Here is a 22,056-nt window from a genome sequence, read left to right as displayed (position 1 = left end):
TTGGCATTATACATTTGATTCAATGCGAAGGTGACATTATTTTGCAGTTATGGCACTGTAGTCCTGCAATAGGCTATACTTTAACCTAAATATACAAATATGGAACCAGTATATGCAGTGTATTAAATGCGTTAGATGAGCTTACCACTGAGTACAGTGGGCCCAGGTGCACACGACTCAGACCTTCAGCAAAGGGAGCAAACACCAGGAGACATCAAAAGAGGCCGGCACAAACCTGGACCCACAAAATAGTAGAGCCAGAGTTAGATTGTAAAAAGTTAAAACGCTTACATTTTACTTAGACTAAAGCTGGCCATAGATGTTGAGATTTTTAAAAGATCCGATCCTCATCGTGAGACCACGATTTTCTCGGAATGATTGTACGATCCTACGAATTGACCATCAACTAAAAAGACCAATTTGCCAGGAAAACAAAGGGGAGCTGCCTGCTTGGCCCTGCAAAAATATATACTGTAGTTTGCCCTGGGGCCGACAAAGATTTTTTGACCTGGCCGATCAATTTCCTGACAGATGTCGGCCAAAAAACCGTAAGATTTACGATCGTTCGAATCCCACTAACCGCACGATAATTTCGAAGGATTGTTTGCACTTCTCTAAAGTTGGTCATTCGGCAAGAAGAATCGTCGCGTCTATGGGGAGCTTAAGGGGCAGATTTATCAAGGGTCGAATTTCGAATTACACAAAACTTCGAAATTCGACCATCGAATTAAAAAACGTTGAATTCAAATATCAAATTTGAAGTTTTTTCAACAAATTTGCCAATCCTGCGGTCAAATAAAAATCGTTCGATCCAACGATTAAATTGTTTGGATCGAACAATTCGAACCAATTTAGCGATCGATCGAAGGAATTTTATTCGATGTGTAAAGACTTGTAGAAGGTCCTCATAGGCTAACATAGCACTTCGGCAGGTTTAATTTGGCGAAGTATTGAAGTCAAAGTTTTTATAAAGAGACAGTACTTAGATTATCGAATGGTCGAATATTCAAATGATTTTTACTTCGAATCGAAGTCGAAGTAAATTCGAAGTTGTAGTATCCTATTCTATGGTCGAAGTATCCAAAAAACTTACTTCGAATTTCGAATTTTTTTACTTTGAAAATTTCCTCGAATTCACTTCAACCCTTAGTAAATCTGCCCCTAAGTGTCCTTAGAACCAAGGCCCTAAGGCCTTGGTTCTTAATTATGGAGAATAAAATGTAATCTTTTTATCCTTTTACAATCTGACTACGGCTCTACTATTTTGTGGGTCCAGGCTTGTGCCAGCCTCTCCTGGTGTATACTCTAACCTACCTTGTTAGAGAAGCTCTTTTCTACTATGCTACAACTGTACATAGACTCCATATTGCTAATTACTTCCAGACATGGCATCTGGGCAGAAAGGCATGGGAGAAGTCTGGAGTGGGCTCTGATTCCATTGGTTGTTATGGAAGGCAAGGGGCTCATAATAATGATGTTTGTGTTTTTTCTGCATCTTTTTCTCTCAAAACAGAAAGCATAGCTAAATTCTAGAGCAGATTTGCTAAATGTTTTGCTGCTGGCAAAACAGAATTGTGCCTCAAAACTTTACTGGTTGAAATAGATTCCTCCCTAATATCTACAATCAATCCCATCTACTCCAATAAACCATGTAGGTGACTGATGTACTTTGGGTCATCTCACCTCTCATACTACCTTATACATATATGGCCAACACATCCCTTCATATTAATATGCTGTACTGCTCACATAATATTTAATAACAATAATAATATTTAATAAAAATAAAAATACAGAATTGCCAGTGTACCTAAGTTCGGTTAGAAATAATATTGTTTCCTTTTCTGGGAACATATACTATATATACGTAAGATAAAAATAGATGACATTGCTGCAAAACCTTCTGTGCCATTTCAATTTAAAAAAGTTCCGAATTAACATATGGACCTTGTCTATAATTTATTGGCAAATAGATGAGCAAGAGTCTCATATCCGAGAAATGGAATAAAACTCTTTAATAGCAGTGGCAAAGGAAATGAATAGTCATTTAATAGAAAGACACCAAGTGTAAATCAAGTTTTGTTTTCTTTTGCAAAATCTTAATGCGACCAAAGTAACCTGCAGAAAAATATGCATTTATTTGCCAATAAAATATAAGCTGCAAAAAAACATTTTATATTTCATAGCAATGCTCTTATGGGTACTAAAAAAATAAATCCACAATTATGTTTTATGCTGCCCAATAAGAGTTTTTATAATCTTTCTTGTAAAAGTTAAATAAATGTAAATTAATTAATATGCACTATGGGCTGCATTTTTTTATTATTTAAAATGGCTGAGGCCAATTGAAGCATGATGATATTTAAAACACAAAGGCTGCACGAGTGGGCTCAACTTTCAATGCACTTCCCACTTGTTTAAAGGGGAAATAAAGGTTTCTTAGAAGGTTAGGGATAATTATAATCTCTTTAAAAAGTAACTTTTTAATATTCATATTATTTGAATATTTTCTTCCATTTAAGAAGATATAGGGCAGATTCACTAAGCGCCGAATTTGAGCTAGCGTCTGCTTTACTCACATCGCAACACTTCGCCAGGCGTCGATTCGCCAGCACAATGGTAATTCACTAAAATCCGAAGTTGCGCCCAGGGCAAAGTTGTGCTAGTATTACTGTGGCAAGCAAAGCGAAGTTGCGCTACCGTTGGCTAATTTGCATATGGCAGGAAGTTTAAGTACAATGGACGTATATGTTGCAGCAAATACATTACGCTACACAAGCCTGGGAAACATTAGTAAAATAAAATAGAGTTATTATATTGCCCTACACATGAGCCCAGTGTATAGTTTATGTGCCATATGTTAGGGAAGCCAGGTACCCCAGAAAAATGTACTCTCTTTTGCAGCCTATCACCCTGAAAAATGTAAAGGCGCCAGCGTTTTTTGGGACTTAGAAACATTTTCTAAATTTTCGCAGCTGCATGTACCTGCTTCATTTGTAATGCTCAATATTCAAGCATTTGACAACCACACAAACATTGTGTCTGGTGACATTACTCTTCCCACCATTGTAAATTGGTGTTGTAAATTTTCCAAAAATTGTAATGTGTGCCCTGCCCTTATACACACATTGCTCTTTTATGGAATTTAGTCTAATCTCTAACATTTCTGGGAAGAATTTTGTTTTATTACTATAGAGAAAAAAAAAATCTTTTTTTAAAAATTTGAATTCTTTTATTATAATGGAGTCTATGGGAGACAGCCTTTCCGTAATTCAGAACTTTCTGGATAACTGTTTTCCAGATAATGGATCCCATACCTGTATATAACATACTAAAAGTTAACTTAAAGCTGAACCAACCCTTTAAACTACAGAGGCAGATGGTGCTTACATTTCATTCATTGTGGAACTAATTATTATTAGTAATAAACAATAATAACAAACATACAGAATTACATACATAGCAACCAGTAATGATACAAAAGGGTAACCCTGCCCAAAAGAGCTTATAAAATAATAAGTGCTGGGCGAATTTATTTGCCAGGTGCGAATTTGCGTGATTCGCCGCCGGCAAATAAATTAGTGAAACGGCCACAATAATTTTGCTGGCGAAAATTTGCCGGCGTCATAAAAAAAATGGACGCCGCATTTTCGCCCAAAAAACGCTGAAAAATGGCAAACATTTTTTGAAACGGCGCCAGCATCTCGTTGTGACGCCGGCGTCTGTTTTTGACACCGGCGTCCGTTTTTCTGATGCTGGCATCAAAAACGAGACGCTGGCGCCGTTTCACAAATTTTTCGCCATTTTGCGAATTTCGTATATTTTTCGGCAAAGCGAAACGGAGCAAATTCACCCATCACTAAAAATTATTATGAAAATATTGAGGCTAATAATAATACATACGCTGTTAACATTAATTAATAAAAAATTCTTTCATGATGCAATTGTTTGCTAGTTTAGTGGTTATAATCCTGTAACACTTATTTTTAAACACAATGCTCCACATAGTATAAAACCTTTCTTTATGCATACATGAGAATGCTGCACCCACATTTAAAATATTCAGTGTTCAATACGTTGAAATATCTACATGCATGCCAACTAAAGGAAAATATTATTTTAAGATACATAGTTTGCCCTGTTTCCACACTTCTAGGTTTTTTTTTTTTTAATCAGAATTCCCCATTGGGGAATGTCAGTGAAAGCTCAGCGGATGTACAAGCCATTACTTTTCAGTCTGCCATTACTTTTCAGTCTGCCATTCCGAACTGACACTTTCCAATGTGCAGTCATCCATCATAGTCATGTGTTTGGATGTCCCATACTGGGAGCTGGCAGTCGGCATCAGTTCTCGCTCAAGCAGATTACCAAAGCTTTGCTTCAAAACAGCCTTTCCAAACCTAGCAGCGAGGGTCGTTGGGAACGGACTGCCTCAATAACTCTCAGGCTAGCACAGCAGGAAGGAGTATCACATCATGTTATTGGTGGCTAATGAGGAACAAAGCAGTTCTCTGACATAGATATATTGATGAGATCTAACTCACAACGCATGCTTCATTGTCAAAGAAGATCATATTGTGCTTTACTTCATTCCCTAAAGTCTTCTATATCCCATATATTCATGTTGAAAGTGGAATTTTTGCTACCAACAATTGCATAAATATAATATTGAAAAAACATAACCTATATAATATGGGAGAATCATTTAAATTGTCCCTTTCTAAAGTGACCTTAGTACATTTGTAGTGTTTTATTAAATAATGTTTGAGTCTGCTGCACCCCAGTTGTGCAAACCTATTCATTTATCATTTTTCCACTATCCTATAATTCATCCAGTGTGTCACTTTGAAAAGTTTTTCTCTGGCTTCCTCATTCATCTTGAATTAGAATTAGATTTAAATATTTAAACAGCCTTTTCTAATAGTTTTTTTATGCTCTGCTTCTGACCTTGCACAACAGGCCCGGACTGGCTATCTATGGGTTCTGGCAAATGCTAGAGGGGCTGCTGTAAGATACCGTAGAAAGTCAGTATTTAGTGGGCTGGTGGCGGCTGATTGGGCCTCTGTGTGGTCAGATTGGGCCTCTGTGTACGTGAAATGCCAGGGCCTATTTTAATTCTCAGTCCAGACCTGTTGCACAATGATCTCCCCTTGGCTCCAGCTTGGCTCTTCTTTTTCCTCCAAACCTTTACCTCCAAACCATTAACTTCTCTTTTAAGGCCCAACTGTTCAAGTGTTCTGAAATTGAGTCCTCCAAAGTGTATTCAAAACAAAGTCCATACTCAACGTAGATTTATGGATGCTCATAGATTGCATATATCAGTTAGGAGGACCAGTACTCCAATATTTGTGAGTATCAAATTATTTTATGCCGTCTTCTTTCTGCAATAAAAGACCCTCCTAGACACCTTTTATCAAGGATCCCATCTATCCATTCTAACAACCTTGTGTTTTAATGCTGACAATGCCATTTAATCCTGCTTTTTAATAGTTATGTGCTGTGTAACTTTATACAGTGGCATGTATAAGTTAGAGACACACTGCTATATACAAGAACAGCAAAATAAGTATTTGTTTTGGTCTTTTTCAAAATGTATATCTTAAGACAGTGTAGAAAATTGCAGGCCTTTCTCTAGGTATACATGGAAATAAATGGTTTGGGCAAAGTTTAAGCCGTGCCATCATTTGTTACTGTGTTGTTTTACGGTAATTGAAATGGAGAATAAACTATATTTATAAATAAATTGCAGTCCCTTTATGTTGGACTATTCTGTTACTTTCACAACCTTAATCCTGTTCTATTTAAAGGCCAGGAGCTGCATTCCAAAAGGCTAGGGCACCAGAGTTTAGCCTAATTAGTTCTGACCAGGCTGTGATTATATTTCCCTCACAAGCCAATACCAACACTGAAATCCCTTGACATGTTTGAAACCCTTACAGGGGTTGGTAATAGGCACCAAAAAAATAATGTTCATGCTACAAATATTGCCAGATTTAAAATAAATGTTCAAATCAATCAGATGAAGAATCACACCCGCTGTCATGCATCCTCCATCTCTGACTCAATAAAATGTATGTTTTTGTGAGACAACTGTGACACGTTTTGGAGTGATTAAGTACCTAAGGTGCAATGATATGCATCCAGATTAAAAGCTTCACTCAGAATGCCCTAGGGGTCTCTTTGGAGCCAAATTCTTTAGTAAATGAAACACTAATGAATAGTATGTGTTTCCAAGAATTCCTATACTATAAGAATCAAATAGATGTTTTTTAATAAATGATTTTAAATGATTTTAATAAATTGAGTTTATGATCTCAGACACAGAAGAAACAACTATGCTCTAGCCATACAGAATCTTTTTTCCATGTGTTTTTTTTGTAGATATGAGTTTTAAAACAGAAAATTAACATTCAACACAATAGAGTTCTACTAAGACACAACAATAACCATATACATTCGGTATCATAAACAGTATATCCACAATATACAGTATTGTGTGTTCTTTTGTGACAAAAGTTTCAGTAAAATGTATAACCAGAATAGGATATAAAAATATCAGGGTCAGGGAAACAGTAGGACATTAATTTGTTTGCTTGAGCCAGCCAGCATTACCGGCGTTTTCTTTGGGATTATTATTATGGCCCTGCTGAAAGATTAATTTTTATCCAGGATTATTTTTTATTAGCAGATTAACTAGCAGATTTTCTCTAGGTTTTTCTCCATTTATGTAAACAAGATTCACAGTCCATGCTTAAGAAATGCAGTTTACAGCACTACCATTGCCATGGGATTTTTGTACACAATAAAAGGAGTTTTTGCACAAAATAGAGTGCGGGTCTATTCAATAATTGTATACACAGAATTTTGGACCCTGCACCCGAATTTAACTAAGAGATTCCGGATTTGAGTGTGGCTGCTACAAGTTGAATATATATATATATATATATATATATATATAGTATATATATATATATATATATATATATATATATATATATATATATATATATATATATATATATATATATATAGTCATTTATTTTTATAGGATTTCAGAAACCGTGCAGCAAAATACACACAGTGTTGTTTATGGTAAAATGCCAACGCACCGAATGCCCTTGTGACTTACCACCTGTTTTTGTTACATGTCCCCCTAATTGGATAGCAAAACAATAATAAATGTGATAGCCTGCACTCTTTACTGACTGAAATGTCTGTTTCATGTCAATGTCTGCCTGACTCTTTCTCTGGCTTGGCCTTTTTGAATTGTAAAACAGAATTGGTTAATTGCTAAAGAAAAAAAAAGATGCATTAAAATGAATTATGATTAAAGATTTATAAAACATGTATACTAAAATTAATAAAAATAGATACCAATCTTTTCTTGTTCATAATATTTATATTAAGCAGATCCACCTCATTGTCCTTTTCTGCTGTCCTTGACCGTTGATATGATTCATAATTATACCATCCATTTGAAAAATAATAATCTTTTTTCCATGCGCCTAAAGGGAAAAATGACTGGGCCTCTCTGATCTACATTCTTTAGTAAGTGTAATATTCTCTAATCTATTTATATTGTTTTAAAACTACTTTTTGCTATAATTTTTTTGAGATTCATCATGCTGAACCTTCGATTTAATGTGTTTGTTTTGCATTTTTTTCTAAATAAGTAATTATAATAATTTCAGAAAAAGGCATTTTTATATCTTTCCCATATTTCTTAAGCAAAATATAATTTTCGAAGCTAACAGATCTAAGCGGACCCATCTGAGAATGTTATAATCCATTTGCAAAAATCAAACCAACATCAGCTTTGTTCACATAAATGTGCTCTTTACAATTACTTTTAATATGTTATTGAAAGAGTTCCCACCAAATGTATAGCAGTTCTTTCAAGTATTGAAACAAAATACCTGCACTTTTAGTGGAATACCCACAGAAAATTATTTTAGAAAAAATGCAATTATGGGTCTATAACTGATTGAAATGTCAATGAAGATAAAACATAGGTGGAAAAAATACACAATGTAATGTTGAGGGCTTCCAGAATCAATTGAACTGTATGTGCAAAAATGATATACAAAACTTTATACTGCGAACCTATTTTTCCTGAAAGGGATAAAGCTAATTTATTGGATTTTTTGACACAAACATTTGGTTTACATACTGTAAATAAATCAGGTTGGTGTACCAACCTGACACTTAACAAGTGATGATTAACAAAGATGAATACATTTAAGGCGGTTTTAAATGATGAATTCAGATGATGAATTTTGCTAAAGTGTATTCACTGAAGTCTGCCATACCATCAATGGACCTATAGACTTGAGAGACAGACAACTACCGAAAGGATTTGTTAGTTTCTCACGTACATAATTATTGTACTGAAAGAAGAAATGTGAAAGGAGTCCAAAACTTGAAGTTAGATCAGTCAAGATAAATATGACAAAACATAGGAATAAACAAACAGTCCAAGGTTTAGGGTCTAAAATCTGTTAAACACTCAGTTTGGCTTGATTGACTATCATGCATCCCAGGCCAGGACCTGTTTAACTCAACCAACAATCACAAAGCAACCACATCTAAGAATGTAGTCCCAGAGTCTACTGTGCAAGCAGTTGCCTACATGGGGCATTTAGCCCTAGGGCCTAGGCAATATACAAAGGGTGTGGTGGCCATATCTTCTCACATTGCCAAACTGTAGTTAATTTTGTTTGCATAAAGATTCATTTACAATAATTATGAAAACACAGAAATTTTTGGCTGCCACCATTAATCTTGGCAGATATTTCGCGAAAGCATTGGCAGTCGGCGAAACGTGCAAATTCACAGCGAATCCATCACTAATCATGGCACAATACTATATAGCTGGAGATCTGTGCCCATATGCAAACATAACCTGGGCCTTAGTCCTAAGCATCAAGGCCATTAATGAAGCTTATAAACCCATTTCATAAGCTTCTGCCATGGGACAAGCAGCTGATATAGGGTCCTGTTGAAGTGCAGTGATCTGGGCACTTATGTAATCCCCACCCATGTCCAATCTGAGCTGAAACACTGGAAGCAAAGTTAAGGCATTTCAAAGAACAGTTATGCTTAAAGTTGAATATCCCCATATAACATGGGATTCAGCTTAAGTTCGATTGACGTTAAAAGTTCCCCTGGTACTGATTTTCAAATAAAAGTAGACGAAATAGCCTTCTTCAATTCTCACCTTTGCAGCTAATATAAATAGACAATAAAAGACATTTCAGTTTAAAAAGGCTCAATTGGGAATGACGGGCACTCATTTTTAAAGGTACTGACTATATATAAACAAGAGGAAAGGACATTCCTGACCTCAATTCAATAAATGAGTTGCAGACCACATCAGCTAGCGGTACTACCGATCACTTTATCATCCCTTGCTGTTAATATGTTACAAATGCTTGAAGTTATGGAACAGTATATATGGGTAATGCTCAAAGATATGACCCAAACAGTAGATTGTAACATTTTATTTCAACTGGATTAGAGGTTATGAAACCAGTTCAAGTACAAGTTCTGACATTTTCAGGGAATAGATGACTATTTTTTAAAGAAAATGTTAGGGTACTTAACAGGGGCTTCACAACATACCGACCAATTCTTTGATGATGACAATGATTTGTACAAAACAATGTCACTAAACAGAACCTGTAACAGGCCTGTAACACTGAAAATCTAGTGGGTATTAGGTAGAGTGCCCCGTGGGGCGGGGGAGGGGGTGGTTCACACTTTATTTATAAAGCTGTGTAATATGATTTACACCAGAAAACCATTGATTGTGTAAATGTGGTGTTTCATATTTACATAGTTAAATTGGGTTGAAAAAAGACAAAGTCCATCAAGTTCAACCACTCCAAATGAAACCCAGCATCCATACATACACCCCTCCCTATTTTTACATAATTATATATATATAATATATATATATATTATATATATATATATATATATATATATATATATATATATATATATATATATATATATATACTATAGAATTTAGTCACAATTACCTCATAATTTAAGTCTTCCACCCAGGGGTGCTTCGCCAATGAGACGAGTTGAGGCTGTCGCCTCAGGTGGCAGTGCCCCACTAGGTACCAGGGGCAGCAAAAATGCTGCTCCTGGTACTTTAAGAGCGAATTTCCGGGGGAGGGGGGCAGCAGCAACGGCTGCCTCAGGCGGCGGAGGGGCCAGGATCGCCCCTGCTTCCACCCCAGTTTAGTACACTCTCTCCAGCTCATTTATAACCTCCGGTGTCCAAAAAACTGCCATTTGAGGGCTCACTTTTCCTATGCCCAATTTCAGATCCAAGGAATTATTTTGGTTTATAAAATATGAAAATTTACTCTTCTTGGCTATATAGTTTGGAAATCATATTTCTCACGTAACAAAATAATGTAATCTCAGCACACCACAACCAGACATAAGATATCCTCCATGGAAATATTGATGATTTCTCAGCATGATGAGAATTGTTCCAGTAATTAATAATAACAAGTGATACTAAAGAAAGATATATAGAGACAAAGTGATTCACATGCTAAACCGAGTGTACTTAACCGATGTTCCATTATAGAAACATAACAAGTGTTTGAAATACAATTTGGCTGATATGAGAAATCTGTTCTAACATTTACAGTGAATCAATCATTATGCTGCCAGTATAGTGCTGTTAATTAAAATAGATAGATGACTAATAATTATGGAAATATTTCTCTTGTCATTTTTGTACCTGGTATGTTTACCAGTGTTTGTTTACACGTTAAGCCTGCTTACAATTCAATGTGGCTCAGGGGTAATATTCCCAATTTTAACCCTAAATTGCAAATTCATGAGCAAAGAAAATGGATGTGACACTGTCATTTTCAACAAATAATGTTTGAATGCACACCCATAAGTAAAATAATTTGCATCTCCTAATTATTTAACAGATAAAGTCCACAGTAAGGTTTTTCCATACATACCACAGTTGGCTCAGACAAACTCACTGCTGTGAGCAAATCTTGAACATTCTTTCTAAATAATTGCACAAAAACATTTTGTGCACGTTGTTTCTATATTTATTTTTCTGCACAGACTATGTAGACATGTAAATAACAATACCTTACCTTACCTTGTAACTAGTGATGGGCGAATTTGCGAAACGGCACCGGCGTCTCGTTTTTGACGCCAGCGCCCGTTTTTGACGCTGGCGCCTGTTTTTTTGACGCCAGCGCCCGCTTTTTTTGACGCCGGTGCCCGTTTTTGACGCAAATTTTCGCGGGCGTTTCGCGAATTTAGTCGCTGGCGGAGAATCGCGCATATTCGATGGGAATTTGCGCCTGGCGCATAAATTTGCCCGTCACTACTTGTAACCTGGGTCTGGGTAATTTAATGGTATGGATTTATATTGCCGATGATTTGTTTTTTATTAGATATTTTTTTATAAATGACATACACTAAATTAGGAGAGAGATATAAAACAGCCCACTCCCCCCAAAGACCTGAGAACTTTTAATCCATATTTAAAGCTTTTGAGGTTAAACAATTCACATTGCTACTAAAGTAATTGTTCAAAAGCTTAAGATTATCATTCCATAACTAAAACCAATATATTGATTTTTTTTTTAAAAGAAATGGGTTTTTCTTTCTTCTAATAAACTCTACTGGGATTAGAATTTGAGAATGTTTCATTCTCTTAGGAAAAACAGCTTTCCTAGAATAATTGCTTGGTACCTGTCATCTCATTATTAGGATCAAATTACAGTGAAATCCTCAACTGCTGGATTTTATTTTCTGGCAAAACATCAGAGAAGTCAAGCTATTTCCCAAACTAAAAAGGAATAAAATGCAGCCATAGATATGCCTGTCTAATTGCACCTTCCCACATTATGCTTATTTAATAAAATATAGTAAGCTGCACTTGCTTGCTTAAATGAATGGAAATGTATGCTAGGTAAATGTTACAACTTATATGTTCCCCATCCCTCAAGACTGTAAGCTTTATATTTTATTCTGTAAGTAATCCTTTTTTGTTCATTTATTGCAAGATCCCTGTTTGTAAAAACCTCCGTTGACTGTATAAAACATTAATTAAAATCTTGGCTGCTGATATTTTAAATTAAATACTTATTTTCAGTTTTTTAACTGCCTTTCATAATGATATGGTTAATTTCCCTTGCTATTGCAAATCTACTTTATATCTGCCCTTTGCTCTTCTATCTGTTTTGGCTTCTTACCATCATTTACATTTTAGCACAAGTGGTCATTCCAATTTTCTGTGGTTCAGATATTAAGGGTCCGATTCACTAATTTCGAGTGAAGGATTCGAAGTTAAAAAACGTCGAATTTCGAAGTTTTTTTTGGGCTACTTCGACCATCGAATGGGCTACTTCGACCTTCGACTACGACTATGGCTACGAATCGAAGGATTCGAACTAAAAATCGTTTGACTATTCGACCATTCGATAGTCGAAGTACTGTCTCTTTAAAAAAAACTTCGACTCCCTAGTTCGCCATCTAAAAGCTACTGAAGTCAATGTTAGCCTATGGGGAAGGTCCCCATAGGCTTGGCTAACTTTTTTTGATCGAAGGATATTCCTTCGATCGTTGGATTTAAATCCTTCGAATCGTTCGATTCGAAGGATTTTATCGTTCGATTCGAAGGATTTTATCGTTCGATCAAAGGAATAATCCTTTGATCGTTCGATCGTACTATCTGCGCTAAATCCTTCGACTTCGATATTCGAAGTCGTAGGATTTCAATTCCCAGTCGAATATCGAGGGTTAATTAACCCTCGATATTCGACCCTTAGTGAATCAGCCCCTAATGGTGTCCTTTTATATTAAAAAATATCAGTCAGTTGGCTGTGATGGTGACTGCTGCATATGTTCATTGGTGTAAATGTAAGGTAATTATATAGGTAGCTCATAGCAAGTCACTGTATGAACTATATTTAATACAGACTATTGTTCTTCCTTTGCTTCAGGTGGTTTAAACAAAACATTTCAGCCATATTAAAAATGGTATTCACAGCGTACTAAGCACAGTCATTTTTTTTTTAAACAGTAGGAATACTGATATCATTTAAGCCACCTTCACTACACCACTTATGAATATACAGTAAATATGTTGTTCTTTAGGAACTTGAGCAAGTGATTTTATATGTTTGTTTGAAATAACGATCTGGGCCCAGGGCCAATATATTGCAGTAGTTGGGCCAGAACATTTTTTTTTAAGGTGGTTCCATTTTTCATCTTGTTTTATTAGGTTTGATAAAGCAGAACAGTTGTAAAAATGCCCGCGTTATGCCCTCCTCATGTTCCATTACGTACACCGTGAAGGAAGAGAGAAGATTGAAAAGTTAAAAAAAACTAAGTTCCAACAAAGATTGATTACCAAGCTGCAATGTAAAACGATCGCACGCTTTGCAAATGTTCCAACAAACTCACTGTCGCTCAATACATTTGATATCTATTTCCTCATTATTTAGCTGTCTGCCATCAGCTTGTTTTGATAACATCCTCCAGGAAAAGAAATAGGAGCACATATGTGAATTGTTTGTAGTCAAATCATCTTTCAAGATGGCTCTTGATTTAAGAGCATTTTCTTAAAATGTTATCAAAACTTACACTTCCCGGTACAATCGCTCGCTAAGAAAGTCTAGTACCAGCTGTCACCATTGAAACATTAGCCCTTATTAGCCAGCAAAAGTTTGCAAGTGGAACTAACAGGAGACTTTCCAAAAACTATAAACACTTACGCAAGTGGAAGGGAGGGAAAAGGAGAATGACAGAAGTGCAAAGTGTACGGCAAATTACCTTCAACAATGCTGTTTCTGTGACCAAATGTCAACTCCCCCCTGATTTAAAACGGAATCCTTTGGGGTATTGCTTAGAAAGATGTCAAAACATGGCAAAGGAAAAGGTTAAGTTGAAGTCAGAAGGATGTTTTGAGAGCTTTTATCATGCATACATTGAGATGTTTGTACTTCATACTATAGTATTGCTAAATCTGAATCTGATAAATGGTAACTAGGGATTCTACTTTACGACAGATGCATTATTCATCTGTATAGTCAACATGTGACATGCTTTTGAAGAAAATGTCAGTAGAAAACAAATTGTAATTAATTCAAATCAATTTTAAAATCTATTTTAATGTATGACCAGTTGATAAGAATGTTCCCTTCTCGCCAAGATGACCATCATAAATGTAGAAGAATCTAGCTCTAATGTATAGTTTTGAAGGAGTCACATTCAAAATTCACATTTAGGGGCAAATTTACTTAAGGTCGAATATCGAGGGTTAATTAACCCTTGATATTCGACTGTCGAAGTTAAATCCTTCCACTTCGAATATCTAAGTCGAAGGATTTAGTGCTATTCGTTCGATCAAACGAAAAATCGTTTGATACGAAGGATTTTCCCCATAGGCTAACATTGACTTTGGTAGCTTTTTGGTGGCGAACTAGGGGGTCGAAGCTTTTTCTTAAAGAGACAGTACTTCGTACTATCGAATGGTTGAATAGTTGAACGATTTTTAGTACGAATCGTTCGATTCGAAGTTGGTCGTAGTTGAAGGTCGAAGTAGCCCATTCGATGGTCAAAGTAGCCAAAAAAAACATTCGAAATTCAATGTTTTCTTTCCTCTATTCCTTCACTCAAGCTAAGTAAATGGGCCCCTTAGTATTATTATAATGGTTTTGGTTATTTTGGAAAAAAAATATGCACCATAAAACATTAAGGGGCAGATTTATCAAAGGTCGAGGTAAAAATTCGAATTTCAAGCTATTTTTTGTGTACTTCAACTAAGGAATAGTCCAAATTCAATTTTAATTAGAAAAAAATTAAAAAAATTTAATATTGAAATTTATCATGCACGGTCTCTTTAAAAATTCAACTTCGACCATTCGCCACCTAAAACCTGCCGAATTGCTGTTTTAGCCTATGTTGGACCTCCTAGAACCTATTTGGAGTCAATTGGCGGACTTTGAAAAATCAAAGTTTTTTGGGGGGAAAACTTTGAATCGAATTCGATCGAATGCCCTATTACTTTGATTCGTACAATTTGAATACAAACTAATATGAACCTATTCAATCAGATGTGGACCTGTTTGACCAAAGTTAATTTTGGTTGATTTTTTTGAATTAGAATTTTGAAGTTTTTTCAATTCGAAATTCGACCCTTGATAAATATGCCACTCGATGTACTGTCTCTTTAAAAATTTGACTTCGACCATTCGCCATCTAAAACCTGCCAAATTGCTGTTTTAGCCTATGGTGGACCTCCTAGAACGTATTTGGAGTCAATTGGTGGACTCTGAAAAATCGATCAAATGCACTATTACGTTTCGAATTTGATAGAAAACAGACCTATTCAATCAAAAGTTGACCTATTCGGCCCAAAAAAATTCGAAATTCGACCCTTGATAAATATGCCCCTAGAGGCACATTTATCAAAGGTTGTATTTGCAATTCATGTGAGTTTTTAAAAACTCCCCTACACTCCCATAAATTTGACCAATTGAAATTTATTAATAAAATCGAATTTATTAAACTCGGATAAATGGAATTGACCCAAAAACTTGCATCATATTTTAATCAAATCCGATTCAAATTTCAGTTTTCTCACTGAAAAAGACTCAAATGTCAGGAAGGCTGCAAACAACTCCAAATTGATCACTGGACCTCACCCATTGTCTTAAAGGGGAAGGAAACCTCGTCGGTGCTAACCCCCCTCCCCCCCTCCCGTGTATTACCCCCCCTCCCTCCTCCCCCCTGGCCTACCCCTCCCGCTGGGCAAATGCCCCTAACTTGTTACTTACCCTTCTGCGCAGGTCCAGTCCAGGGAGTTCACAGGCGACATCTTCTTCCACGCGATCTTATTCCTCCTTTGACCGGCGTTTTGGCGCATGCGCAGTAGGATCGTTTCGCCGGTACGGATCTACTGCGCATGCGCCAAAAGTCACGCACATGCGCAGTAGATCGTACCGGCGAAACGATCCTACTGCGCATGCGCCGGTCAAAGGAGGAAGAAGATCGCGTGGAAGAAGATGTCGCCTGTGAACTCCCTGGACTGGACCTGCGCAGAAGGGTAAGTAACAAGTTAGGGGCATTTGCCCAGCGGGAGGGGTAGGCCAGGGGGAGGAGGGAGGGGGGGCAATACACGGGAGGGGGGAGGGGGGTTAGCGCCGACGAGGTTTCCTTCCCCTTTAAACAGCAATTCGGCAGGTTTTAGGTGGCGAATAGTTGAATAGTTAAAAATTGTCCATTAAGATTAATGCAGCTCCCATAGACTTCTATGGGACCTGAACTGCACATTTTTCTATTAGAGCTTTTTGTTGTTTTTACACTTAAAAAAAGATTTTTTTTTTTTAAAAAAATGAATTTTAGTAAATCAGCCCCTTAATGTTTTTCATAAACAGGGGACAAAATACTTTTTATATATTGCATTTTCCAAAAATGTTTCTTATGTTGCTGATCCAATAGGTATGACATAAATTTTGCAGTGTTTACATACACTGATAAAGCTACTTGGAATCGTAACTAGTGCAAAACTTAAAATGACAAGTTATGGGATAATATAATAAAATATGGAAACAAATAAAGAATGCATATTTGCTGCTACTAAAATAACATTTCTACAATAGGAAGTGTTATTAAATATACTGCACATTGTACAATATTTTTTCCACTGCCTGTTGAGTCGCTAAATACACACAAAACTTGTATTAAATACACACAAAGATATTGTTTGCACAAAGGAAACCATTGTCATATCGCAAATAGTTTCCCCGCTAATGACTTTTATTACATTTCCGCACAGAATCTAAAACAATTAATTCAACACAAGTGACCTGTTCTTGTATCATTTGCTAGCCAAATGCCGAATGGTAGGGAAAATAAAATTGAATGTGCCGTAAATGATATGCAAGTCAAGTCCTGGCATGTATTAAGAATATGTCCCAGTGTTTTTCTATGCATATTCAGGCCCTCAGTGTCAGCTCAGTTTCCTTGAACATGCATAATATCCCACAGACCTCTAATAAAGAACCAGATGACTAATATCCACAACTGTTATTGTGAATTGGTATGTCATGCATTAATACTAATATGCAACTACATGAAAAAACATTTCTGAAAGTGAAATCATATTTTATAGAACATAAATGAAATTTCGCATGTGCTAGTCTCATGTTTCTTTGTGAATTATCAATAGGAGTGGGCTGTAAGCATCTAGTTGGGGACAAAGTTAAAAAAAACTTCAAGAATAACCCAAGGTTTACATTCAGTGAGCAGCCTTTTCCATAAAAATGGAAAGCTGGAATAAAATGTAATCACCAAGGCAAAAGAAAAGAGTTAAAGGGATACTGTCATGGGAAAAAAATATTTTTTCAAAATGAATCAGTTACTAGTGCTGCTCCAGCAGAATTCTGCACTGAAATCCATTTCTCAAAAGAGCAAACAGATTTTTTTATATTCAATTTTGAAATCTGACATGGGGCTAGACATTTTGTCAATTTCCCAGCTGCCCCTGGTCATGTGACTTGTGCCTGCACTTGAAGAGAGAAATGCTTTTTGGCAGGCTGCTGTTTTTCCTTCTCAATGTAAAATTTTTTTTTTCCCATGACAGTATCCCTTTAAAGAAAGGTCTATACAATCAAACTTAATGCCAACTTTGCTACTTGTGTTTGTGTAGCAAAACTGGCCAGGATAGGTTATACACAATTAACCGTCTTTTAATGCTTCTAAATATTTTTACATATCTGTCTATGTGTACCTAAAAAAATAAAATTCTCTTGTTTTATTGCTTTCATATGTTGACTCTGGTACGTCCATATACAATGCTTTATTTCAGGCACAGGAAGCCTTCAGTACACCAGCTGCCAAGAAACTGAACCAGGCCCAGGAGAGCATTATTGTTCTGCAACTGCTGGAGTGACTAACATTTCCTATCCCCGCTTATTTCTATGAAATATATGATATGCACTATTATATAAATTGGAAATGATGAAATAAAATGTAACAATAATTATTACCTTGGCAAGTAAAGCCTCTCTCTTCATAGCCAGCATTGCACAAACACTTTCCAATGGGAACAAGCCATTCACCTTCAGTACTGCAGTACATTTTGGGGGGATCTTCCTCTTTGGAATGGTTGACACAAGAGCCTTGAACCTCCACCAGAGAATGGGAGTCCATAGGAACAGTATCTGGAAACATGGCCAAATTCTTCACAGTAAAAGGGCACTTTTTAAAATAAACCCGCACAGATACTAAGGCAACACAGGCACCAACATCCTGAAAAGCCAGATAAAGTCCTTTCATGCTTATGGGTCCCACTTCTCGTACCTCAGTGTTAAGTTTGAGAATTCGATCTCCAAGGTCCATCTGTGTAAAACTCTCATCGGCTGCAATAGTGTCAATTTTGGTAAACTGGTTCTCTCTAAACCTAACCCCCTGGTCTTCATCTGATTCCATGTAGTAGAGGTTAAATGTTTCTTTGCACGTGCCCAAAACAAGAGGGATACTGTTGCAGTCTCGTAATGTAAACTTTAGCTCAATATAGATCTTCTGAGCAGCATTGCGTGGAATCCAGTTTGTCCTAAGCCAATTATTTTGATTATGGTCCATAACATTGCAAACTTGGTAAGTCCTTATGGGTGTGTAATTCTCATCAACTCCACTGATCTCTTCCCACTAAAATGAAAAATAAAACTGGTCATCCAATATTATTTAACAACTAAACATGAATATTCTAATCTCAATCAGTAGCTGTTTGACCATTGGAGAGTATGTTCTTCATGCACTCCATGCACTAAGGATACTTAGAAGCACTTTACCCAAGGTTCAAACGAAATCAGAAATTATTTAAATAGTGCACCGACTTGAAGGATCTGCTTGTCGGCCAGGTTAAAATTAAAACAGCTTCCACTTTTAAGAAAAACATTACAAACCAAACCTGTAGGTAGGACACACTAGGCATACAACAGTTTTACTGTATGTTGTTGTTTCACAAAGAAAATTTAGAAAAGAGAATACATATTAAGCATTTTTTTAATATTATTTATATATATATATATATATATATATATATATATATATTATATATTAATACATATTATATATATATAAATATATATATATATATATATATATATATATATATATATATATATATATATATCATTATATATTATTTAATATAATAGCATTATGGCTCCTACAAGTAATCTTTACACATATAGATAACATTTAAACATATTATCACATCATTATTTTCATTACAGTTTAACTATTTTTTCCTTAACAACCTACAGAGAAGTAGTCTTTCCGTCCTGAGCATATGCTAATTATACCCATAATAACACATTTTTATGTAAAGAAAGTAGCATGTACATATTATTAAGATTGCTGTACTGTGTATATAGAAATATGTCTCTGAAGAGTATTTGAAATTTGGTAATGATGAACTAAACGGGCCTGAAAATAACAACAGCTGGCTCTGTTCAGTGTGGCATTTCTCCAACTCCCAAACGTCTTATTTGTAAACAGTGAAATTTCGCCAGTTGTTTAATATTCAGAGCAAATAAACAGAAATGAAAGAACTACAGATTGACTATTGAGGATACATTTTCAAGAACATTCTAGTATACTGATGTGTTCCAATTTTGCATACTGTATAATATTTGAATTTAAAATATCAATTTATATATAATTGTTAATAGATTGTAAAGAGATTGTAGAAATTGAGATCTAAACACTCAAGACTGCATTTTATATACACAATTCCAAAAACTAGAAGCAACAAAGATGGAATTTGTCTTTTAAGAGAAAATATGGACAAGATTTACGGTTTGCCCAAATTGTATAACCATCCTCCATTAAGGGGACACTACAGAAGTTACTACTAAGGTCTATGAATTATAGGGGTTATTTATCAAGGTCCGAATTTATCTCAATATCGGCTGCTACAAACTCCGATCTAACCCGCTCGGGTTTTTAACGCTTATTTATTATTACATTTTCCCGAAAATTTGCTTTGCAGGAAAAGTTCAGATTTTCACGATTTTTTTGTGAATTTTTCTAGTTTTCACCCAAAAGCTCCGAAAACATAGTGAAATTACCCGAAACCCCCAACACAACCAAAAATCAATGGGACTGTTCCCAATGACTTTTATGCAACCTCGACAGGTTTGCAATGCCATGTTTTTATAATCTGGCTTTTTGCCCTCAGGGTTTAATAAATTGCGACAAATTCGCGATTTTTTAAAAAGTTAGATTTAAAAATAAAATCACCAATTTTTCAGATTTCAGGGAATTTTGGGTATTCGGAGCTTAGTAAATAACCCCCATAGAGTATATTTGCTATTTTTATCCAACACAACATTAGTCCTCCAATGCCCCTGCTGTACCTGCTGCCCCTATATACATGCAGTAAGATACTGGTACTCCAATGCCTCTATTCTTCTTCCAAGGGCAGTTATTTGTAATCTGCCTTCTGGTCTTGTGGTAATATCATGTGCATGGGTGATTTACATGGGTAGTGGGAAACTTCCTTATCAGACTCTATATAATTTTTATACAGACAGCGTACTGCAAGACGAAAACTCTATGAAGGAGAATAAAAGAAATTGAGCAAGTGTATAGTGTCAGTGCTATCAGAATATCAGCAAATACTGAGGGGCCGATTCACTAACTTCAAGTGAAGGATTCGAAGGTAAAAAACTTCGAATTTCAAAGTTTTTTTGGGCTACTTCGACCATCGAATGGGCTACTTCGACCTTCGACTACGACTTCGAATCGAAGGATTCGTAGTAAAAATCGTTCGACTATTTGACCATTCGATAGTCAAAGTACTGTCTCTTTAAAAAAAACTTTGACCCCCTAGTTCGCCATCTAAAAGCTACCGAAGTCAATGTTAGCCTATGGGGAAGGTCCCCATAGGCTTGCCTAACTTTTTTTGATCGAAGGATATTCCTTCGATCGTTGGATTAAAATCCTTCGAATCGAACGATTCGAAGGATTTAATCGTTCGATCGAAGGAATAATCCTTCGATCGTTCGATCGTACTATCTGCGCTAAATCCTTCGACTTCGATATTCGAAGGATTTTAATTCCCAGTCGAATATCGAGGGTTAATTAACCCTCGATATTCAACCCTTAGTGAATCGGCCCCTAATTGTTGATTGGTTTAATGTGTTACTAAAAATTATGCCAAATTTGCATTACATTTTCCCTAGGGTGTTAATCTATAGGACTATATGATTTTTTAAAACTGGACACTGCAAGAATTCTTGAGCTGTATCAGGTAGACTAAATGGGGAAAAAGGTTAAACTGGATGGCGAACCTCTGTTATTTCATGTTATTTTGTTTGTTTTTTTCTCTCTGAACTCTGCATTCACAGATTTACAGGGTTTAGCAGTTATGTGGTTGGGTTTATGGTTATAAAAGGTTTGGGAGCATCAGTGTACTTGAATATGACCAAGGACATGTAAAATGTTCAAAAAGAGTCAACTTTTTATTTGGGAGCAGATTTATTAAGGTTTGGTAAATTCAAATTTGAATTCAAATTTTCAATTTTTTTTGTGTCACAACTCATAAATTCAAATTTATAAGCACCAAGTCTTGTGTAAATTCAATTCAAAACGTGATATTTGAGAAATAATCCCCTTAAAGTAGAACATCTCTACAAAATGCTCAGTAATAACATTAAAGTATATATTGTAATCTATGTTTTTATTAAAACATAAATAAATGTATGGTAGTTGGCAAATTACCCCAACAATCTGAAAAAAGGGTACCCAAGAGAAACTGAAAAAACTCTGTACCAGATAAATGTGCTTTTTACTTTCTTAAAATTGAAATAACACATTTCCTACCTTATTCATAATCTATTGGACTAGTGCTAAGAATCACAATTGAAAAAATAGAAATATATATATATATATATATATATATATATATATATATATATATATATATATATATATATATATATATATATATATATATATATATATATATATAGCCAGCCATAG

The 22,056-nt window shown here is 35.6% G+C and overlaps 1 protein-coding gene across 3 annotated transcripts in view; it reads right to left on the bottom strand.

Annotated features, from left to right (window-relative positions):
• LOC108709206 (ephrin type-A receptor 3) overlaps positions 1-22,056 on the bottom strand; it is a 201,934-nt gene that overhangs the window by 111,207 nt on the left and 68,671 nt on the right. For all 3 annotated transcript variants that reach the window (XM_018248850.2, XM_041583372.1, XM_041583373.1), the window contains exon 3: positions 18,054-18,714. In XM_018248850.2, coding sequence (XP_018104339.1) covers positions 18,054-18,714 — 661 coding nt within the window. The remainder of the gene's footprint in view (positions 1-18,053; positions 18,715-22,056) is intronic.

This window comes from Xenopus laevis, chromosome 2S (genome assembly GCF_017654675.1).
Source record: "Xenopus laevis strain J_2021 chromosome 2S, Xenopus_laevis_v10.1, whole genome shotgun sequence".
Classification (NCBI taxonomy): domain Eukaryota; kingdom Metazoa; phylum Chordata; class Amphibia; order Anura; family Pipidae; genus Xenopus; species Xenopus laevis.
Note: the sequence above shows the minus strand (reverse complement) of the source record. Positions and strands in the feature narration are given on the sequence as shown.